The sequence below is a fragment of the Mus caroli genome, chromosome 11 (genome assembly GCF_900094665.2).
Source record: "Mus caroli chromosome 11, CAROLI_EIJ_v1.1, whole genome shotgun sequence".
Taxonomy (NCBI): domain Eukaryota; kingdom Metazoa; phylum Chordata; class Mammalia; order Rodentia; family Muridae; genus Mus; species Mus caroli.
This window is the reverse complement of record NC_034580.1, coordinates 63,802,544-63,810,799: the sequence shown is the minus strand read 5'-3', so window position 1 is coordinate 63,810,799 and position 8,256 is coordinate 63,802,544. Positions and strand designations below refer to the sequence as shown.

General features: G+C 46.2%; 1 protein-coding gene and 1 non-coding gene across 3 annotated transcripts in view; both read right to left on the bottom strand.

Moving 5' to 3' along the window:
* Nucleotides 1-6,743: 6,743 nt before the first annotated feature.
* LOC115032630 lies at nucleotides 6,744-6,878 on the bottom strand. The gene has a single exon (XR_003838267.1). It is a non-coding gene; the product is annotated as a U8 small nucleolar RNA (small nucleolar RNA).
* Nucleotides 6,879-7,011: 133 nt separating this feature from the next.
* The window catches only part of Tmem107 (transmembrane protein 107), a 2,993-nt gene continuing 1,748 nt past the window's right edge, over nucleotides 7,012-8,256 (bottom strand). The window contains exons 4-5 of one of the 2 annotated variants that reach the window (XM_021177454.2): nucleotides 7,791-7,887; nucleotides 7,012-7,565 (exon numbers count right to left, since the gene is read on the bottom strand). In XM_021177454.2, coding sequence (XP_021033113.1) covers nucleotides 7,496-7,565; nucleotides 7,791-7,887 — 167 coding nt within the window. In that variant the 3' untranslated portion in view covers nucleotides 7,012-7,495. Of the gene's footprint in view, nucleotides 7,888-8,256 lie in introns of both variants that reach the window. The other variant, XM_021177453.2, reaches the window with a different exon arrangement.

Below are 8,256 nucleotides of genomic sequence, written 5' to 3'. Positions count from 1 at the left end.
TAATAGCTAAAAGCTGACCAAATCATAATAACCCACCATGGGGACAAGCAAAGTGAGTCACTAGGCCAAAGGGTTACTTAGTCACTATACAAACCAACCAATGCCGGAAAGGGTTACTTGCTACACCAATGAAAACCCTGTTGCTCAAATCTGTCCTTTACAAAGGTATAAAAAGTGTGTTCTTTCTTTGTTCTGGGTCTCTCCTCAGGCCTGCGTGCTGAGAGGGGAGTCCCCAACATGCTGGATCAATAAAAATCCTCATGCGGTTTGCTGCGATGGCGGTGGTCTCTGTGGACTTTGTGAGTGAGGGTCTTTTGACAAACTCCAACACCATGGCTGCTTTAGGGAAGCCCAGACCAGCTTGAGCTATATGGAAGTCTTTCAGAAGAAAAGAAAGAGAGAAAAAAGGATAGTAAATGCATGTGTTTTACCTGCACCATCACAAAAAAATTGAAAACTGTCATAGCTACACCTGTTTTTTTGGGGGGGGGGGTTGTTGTTTTTGAGACAGGATTTCTCTGTGTAGCCCTGGCTATCCTGGAACTCACTCTGTAGACCAGGCTGGCCTCAAACTCAGAAATCTGCCTGCCTCTACCTCCCAAGTGCTGGGATTAAAGGCGTGCGCCACCACCGCCCGGCTTGATTTATGTATTTTATGTATATGAGAACACCACCACTGCTCTCTTCAGACACACCAGAAGAGGGCACCAGCCCCCATTACAGATGGTTGTGAGCCACCATGTGGTTGCTGGGAATTGAACTCAGAACCCCTGGAAGAGCAGTCAGTGCTCTTAACTGCTGAGCCATCTCTCCAGCCCTGTCTTTTTGTTTTATGTTTTAAAAAATATCTATTTTTGAGACAGGGTTTCTTTATGTAATCCAGCTGTCCTGGAGCTTGCTATGTAAATCAGGATGGATTACAACTCACAGAGATCTTTCTGCCTCTGCCTCCTGAGTACTGGGACTAAAGGCATCATGTACTACCATTTCTGATCATCTTTATTTTTTTTTAATTGTGTGTGTGTGTTCATAGTGCTGGTGCCCACGGAGGTCAGAGGTACCATGCCCCTCTGTAGCTGGAGTCATAGGTTGCTTTGAGCTGCTGCATAATGTGGCTGCTGGAACACGGGCTGCACCAGCCTTTACCCTCTGAGCCATCTTTCCAGTGCACTTCTTCCCCTCTGTTCTAATTTATTTTATAGCTTTTTTTTTTTTTTTTTAATCAGAGCCTGTGGCGGTTTGAATAGGAATGGCCCCCATAGACTCACGTATGTGAATGCTTGGTCCATAAGGAGTGATACTATTAGGAGGTGTGGCCTTGTTGGAGGAAGTGTGTCATGGTGGAGGCAGGCTCTGAGGTCTCAGAAGGGCAAGTGTGGCCAGTGTGTCTCGGTTCCCTTCTGCTGCCTGAGGATCTAGATGTAGAACTCTCAGCTTTTTCTCCAGCACCATGTCTGCCCACATGCACTGCGTTTATCACCAAGACGGTAATGGACAGAACCTCTGAGGCTGTAACCCAGCGCCAATGAAATGTTTTCCTTTTTAAGAGTTGCCATGGTCATGGTGTCTCTTCACAACAATAAAACCCTTAGACAGAGCCTAAGCTTCTCTTTCCCAAATATGCAGCACAAGTCCTGGCTTGCCAAGGTTTACGGTTGAATTAATCACTGGAGCAGGGAAGGAGGGATGCTGTTATTGGCCAGGTTTAGGCCACTTGGTTACCTCTGAGGCAAAAAGAAAATTAGGAGGGAGGGAGGGCCAGCCTCTTACTGAGCATAATAAGAATGGGCCAAATGGAGTGCACCTACCAGGACAAGGATGGATGCTGAACAGGTGAAAACAACACATGCCTCCATGATCCAAGCCAACTCCTGGAAAAGGTCCTGAGGAGATGTCAGAGATCTGGGATTCTAGTCTGTCCCCTCTACCCCATCCCAACGTGGACCATCTCAATCTTCCTTCAAAATCCCACCAGAGTGTCTGGTAACTGACATTAACCAATCTGGTCCTTTCATAGGTGGCTGGAGCACACTCTTCCACACCCCATAAGAGTATTTATCACTGAGAAGTAGCAAGGTCAACAAAAGCCAGAGAGCTGCTCCTCAGGCTGCCTGATGCCCACCCCCCACAGGAAACACACCACCACAGACTTAACACCCTCACTAACGGTGCCAGACAGCTACAGATCTAGAATAAAATGGCAGGAGAGAGAAACCCCAGGACTCAAGCCGCAAAGCCATTTTTGAGAGTTCAGGCTGTATGCTTTGCCCCTCTGAGTATGAAGAGGGTATCTAAAACAGCCCTGAGATCTATGGCTGGGCATGTTGGCACACAGTCTTAATCCCAGCAAGCAAGAGGCAGAGGCAGGCAGATCTGTGAATTCAAGACCAGCCCAATTTATATAGCAAGTTCCAGGACAGCCAGGGATAATTATCAGAGAGGTCCTGTTTGAAAAGAACCAAACATAAACAAGTAATCCTCAGAGCTAGAAAGCTACTAACATCACAGCAAATGAAAATCTGTTTTCAGATGCTAATTGCTAAGTCCTGTGGTGTTGACTTAGAGATAGCTGGTGTTTGCAAGTATAGACAAGGGGCCTGAAGCAGAGGGAGGGTGACTGACTTTGGGTGGTAGGGAAACATCTGGGTTCAGAACTGCTGCTCCACAGTTATAGAAAACCCAAAAGCATCTAGTTGGTGTTTAAGGACTACAGAGGTGACTGGGGGTGGGAGGCTAAGAATATCCTTCAGTTGGGCGAATACTCGCCAGTACGCACATGACCTTACGTCTCATCCCCAGCAATCTGAGTGTGGTTAAACAATCCTTCATATAATCCCAGCACTTGGGAGACAGAGCTAGCAGGATCCGATGTTCAAGGTCATCCTGAATTACACAGCAAGGCCCAGGCAGCGCGGGACACATGAGACCTTGTATTAAAAAAAAGGAAAAGAAAAGAAGGGGAGGGCTGGATTTATGACTCAGAGGATAAAGACGCCTGCTCCCAAGGCTAACAACCCGGTGGATGGAGAGAAGCGACTCTGGTAAGTTGTGCTTTGAACTCTACACGCATGTGACCACACATACATACAAGCATATAAAATAAAATATTAATAAAATGTAATTAAGAAATGGTCATGGTGGGGGTGGGTCTGGAAGTGCTATGAAATCTTGAGTTCAATCCTCAGTCTGCCAGAGAGGTAGGAGGAGGAGGAGGAGGAGGAGGTGGAGGAGGAGAAGAAAGATGGAGAAGCGGAAGAGGAAGGGGAAGAAGAGGAGGAAGAAGAGGAGAACAAAGAGACAGTAATCACCAACATTTATTTAATGGGCAAGCAAAAGAGAGACAGCCCCGTATTAAGTCCCCAGCAATCGCCACATACACACTTTATTATTTTAAATATAGGACAGTGAAGCAATAGCTCAGTTCAGTATTTGTCTTGTATGCACAAAGATCTGAATTTGAGCTCTAGCACCTAAAAATCCAGGTATGGGCATGGGGCAAATACTTGTAACTCCAGCACAAGGCAAGAACCAATTAGAGACCCTGTCCCACACAAAAACAAAATAGCCAGGAAGGACTTCTGTGGCTGACCCACATCTGCATGCAGCCCCGCGCTCATGTATCACTCCACAAACAAACATGCACACAATACTGACTGAACGAACTTGAAAGGCAGCCAGAGGAGTGGAGGACAAACCAGGGAAGCCACTGTTCCTCAGCCAACTGAGAGACAGATTTTAAAAGAGGGGAGTGCTCAACATAGCATGCAGAGAAGAAAGCTAAAGCCACACAAGCCACTCTTGATTTGGCTACGAGAAGTAATTGGTAATGAGGATTTTCTTGGAATGGTTGGATAGGCGCGTCTCTGGGGAAGTATGTGCTTATTATGTATATAAGCTTACTATATTTTTGTTGCACAATACAATAGTCATAGTCGTATAATCTTCCTGTGGGGGTCATGCTAGTTAGACCTCTAGCTGAGCTATAACTTCAACCCTACAATATCCTTATTTTATTTGTATTATTTGATGTGTATGAGTATTTACCTGCATGCATATCTGTGCTCTGAGTATGTGCCTGGTGCTGTGGTGAAGAGAACAAGGCATTGGATCCCCTGGAACAAGAGTAAGCTGCCCTGTAGGGGCTGGGATTTGAACCTGGATCCTCATAACCACTGAACCATCTCTCCAGCCCCCTACAAGATCCTTTAATGTAACTTCCACTCTTTTGTTTTTTGTTTCAGTGTTCTAGCTATCCTAGAACATGCTAATAATTTCATAGAGCTTTTTGTTCTGTGTGGCCTCCCTTCCCCCAGCCTGGAACCTGCTTGCTCAAAGGTGGAGCTACCGGCTCATTCGTCCTGCCACGCCCACTGCTGGAACCTGCCTTTGCTGCCTGGAGGCACACACGTGTTCGTCCTGCTACTGGACCCTGAGTTACTTGGCGGGATATTGGGTTCCCTCCCCCTTCCTTTATAACTGAGTGTCTGGAAATAGTAAAATTGAGCTTTGATCAGGATGTTGTCTTAGCTCCATTCTTTCTTCCGCCCCGTCTAGATTCCTCTCTTTTCAGCGAACTGCCATTCTCAGTTGAACCGTTCGTGTTGTGGACTGCTGGCAGGCCGCAACAGTTCTGTTTTTCAAGACAAGGTTTCACTGTGTAATCTTGGCTGTCCTGGAACTAGCTCTATAGACCAGACTGGCCTTCAATTCACAGATCCACCTGCCTCTGCCTCCTGAGTGCAGCGAATCTCTTTAAGATTTATGAAATTCTGGGGTGATTTTGTTGCACACCTTTACTCTCAGCACTTGGGAGGCAGAGGGAGGTGGATCTCTGTAAGTTCCAGGCCACCCTGGTCAATAGAGCTAGTTCCAGGACAGCCAAGATAACACAGTGAAACCTTGTCTTAAAAAACAGAACAAAAAGCTCTATGAAATTATTAGCTACTTTTGTGTATTTGTATGAAAGAGACAAAAACCATGAAGGTTTTTTTCTGGGTGACCTGAATGATTTCTTGTTGAGTGGATTCTGCTGGTGACAACGGAACACAGTCCCTACACTCCTAGGACTAATCTGCGCTGACGTCACCTTCACCTGTTGTTCTTCTTTCTTCCTTTCTTTTCTCTTTTCCTTTCTTGCTCTTTTTGAAAAAGAGCCACGGTGGAATTAAAGATGTGCACCCTCCTGCCAGACTTCTATTACCTTCTTTATTTTTTAGAGGAGCTAGCTCATGTTTAATTGTGATTTTTTTTTTGTTTTTGTTTGTTTGTTTTGTTTTTTTGAGACAGGGTTTCTCTGTGTAGCCCTGGCTGTCCTGGAACTCACTTTGAAGACCAGGCTGGCCTTGAACTCAGAAACCTGCCTGCCTCTGCCTCCCAAGTGCTGGGATTAAAGGCGTGCGCCACCATCGCCCGGCTTTATTGTGATATTTTTAATTGTCTACGTTTTTGACAGCTGCCCTCCTACCACATGTCTATGCAGTGGTGGACACACCTTTAATCCCAGCATTTAGGAGGCAGAGGCAGGTGGATTACTGAGTTCGAGGCCAGCCTGGTCTACAGAGTGAGTTCCAGGACAGCGAGGTCTACACACTACACAGAGAAACCACCCTGTCTCTGGGGGTGGGGGTGGGGAGGTGTTTTGAGAAACCTTTGAGAGATTTGCCTACAAAAAGGAACAGACTTTCTGGGGTCAAAGGGACCTGTACTTCACAATCCAGTTAACAGAGGGTGATGCTAGTTCAGCAGGCAGAACTGTGTCAAGCCTGCAGCTGCTTGGGGAACTTCTCAGGCTGTGCTCAGCCTCCATCCCGAGCAGCATCCTCTTCACAGCATTGCTGATGGGGACCTCAAGAGCTGGGCCAACTTGTCCATCCCTACAAGGGGCAGTAATTCCTATTGTTTTGTTGGCGAAAGGGTACTTACTACTCAGCCCTGGCTGGCTGGAAATGCACTTCGTAGACCAGGCTGGCCTTGAAGTTGTGGCCCGCCTGCATCTGTGTGCTGAGTGCTGGGGCTGTGGCCATGGTCACCATTCCTGGCTGCTTTAAGTTCCTGATACTGAGGATTTCACCCAGGGCCTCAAGGCATGGCAAGTATGCACTTACCAGTGAGCTAGCTGAATCTTCAGTGTAAATATAACCTACTTAATTGCAAGTTCACACTGTTTAATTTAAATGAGAGTTCGGTTTGGCAACCTGTCAGTAAGGCTCCTGGAAAAGGAAATTTTTTTCCAAGTTCAGTAAGACAAATGCAAGGGTGTGGGTGTGGGCTTCTCCCGGAGCTGTACTTAAGTTTCTCAGCAATAGCTGAGACATATGTGTAACATTTTGGTGGCTCTGAAACTTATTTTTTTAAAGCATGTACCACAGTTTACAGGATTAAATAAGTCTGGGAGTACTGTAAAACTTTTTTGTCTCTGTATGCCCAAAGCTGAGTATAGGTCATATCACAGCTATTTTCTCAGTACTGTTAATAGGGCTTTGCCTATGGTAAGGAGGTCATTAAACTGAATGTGGGGATGAAGACAAAAGATGCTTTAGGTCGTAGGGTTAAGGCATCATCAGAAAGCATCTCCTGGCAAGCATGAGGAGGGGCAGTGGGTGCTTTCCAGGAGCTAGGCAAACAACCAACAGCCAGGGTACCATCTTGATGGCATTGTTTACCACAGAAACGAGGACGCAATTATTGAAAGAATCTTAAAAGGTCTACCAATCAGCACATTGGAAAAGTATGATCGCCAGGGAATCAGATAGGAGCAACCAGGATGTTGTCAGGTCCTGATTGCACGGAAATGCTAATCAGCAGATCATGCAAGCTCCAATCATCATTTTCTACTGCCCTCCGAAAGGAGGAACAGGTAAGGATTAACCTCCTGACGATAAAGAACAGAGGGAGCCCTTTGCTAAATAAGTAGAGACATTTCCTATTAAAGGAAGGGTGAGAATACGACACTTTAGCACGAACCCAGTGACTTACAGTTCCTGCAACGCAAGAATATTATCTATTTGCAAGTCGTTGGAAGTATTTTATTCTCCATTCGGTGCAAAAAGGGAGAAACAAAACCATCCCAGAATGCTCCCCTCACACGCGGCAAATTAGAAGCGCTATGTGAGATACTTATTTGCATATCCCCGCCCACTCACTTCCGCCTAGCTTCTACCGTAAAAATCCAAATAGAAGCATTGCTTCTAGCCCACGTATATACCACAAGATAAAAGCCTTTATTTATACCAGCCTCTTGGCCCATCCAATGGTCGTCTGAAAAATAGTATACGCCTTGCTCTTGTTATAAAATAAATTTTATTACAAAACTCTAATAAAATTATAATCCAAGATTTGAGAGATCTTATTGCAACACTGCCATCCTCTGCTTAGCCGCAGTTGGGAGGAGCAAAGGACTTGAGCGAGAGAAAACTGAAGCCTCTGCCTTTTTCTTGCAGCAGTGGGAGGTGGCTTCATCACTTTTCCAGCCTTGGTCCCTACACCCGGATTGTGATCAGAAGGGTTTCTTTTTCAGCCCAAAGACAGCGATGAATAATGCAGTTTCAGTGACCGCTGGGAAGGCGCTGTGAAAAGTACGGGGCCGGGGCGGGGGAGTTAAGAGCCCCTTCCAACCCAAACACTTGAACCTCCAAACCTTATATGCATGCGGGTGGGTTAGGGTGGGTATGACTCTTCAAAACTCTACCAATTTCACAAGTGCAGGAAAGGTCTAGGTGGGGGAAACCTTCAGATTTGGGATCGACTTTCCACCACCACCCCCCATTCCAAAATATTGGGTGCTAGGGCACCTGCAGAAGGTAAAAATGTACCAGTACGTGGTACATTCCCATCGCTCGAATACGAAGAAAGACAGGGCCACAGACGCACTACAGTGGGCTGCAATGGCTTAACAGTACAGAGGGGGTCAAGGAAAGTAATCAGTACATGATGGGCCCCGTTGGTACTTGGACTTGGGTTCAGCTTGTACCCTTCCCTTAAGACAAGCGCCAGAGTTGGCAGCCCATGTCTTCTGAATTTATGGACAATTATGTGTAAGAGACCAGAGCTGAGTTTGCTTTGATAGGACCTCTCCCTGTACACTCTGTACACTTCTGGGAAGGTTAATGTCACATATGCCCTAGGCCACACAAGAATACCTACAGACCTGATACACTAGGGATTTCTCCAGTGCCCTGTACACTCTGTACACTTCTGGGAAGGTTAATGTCACATATGCCCTAGGCCACACAAGAATACCTACAGACCTGATACACT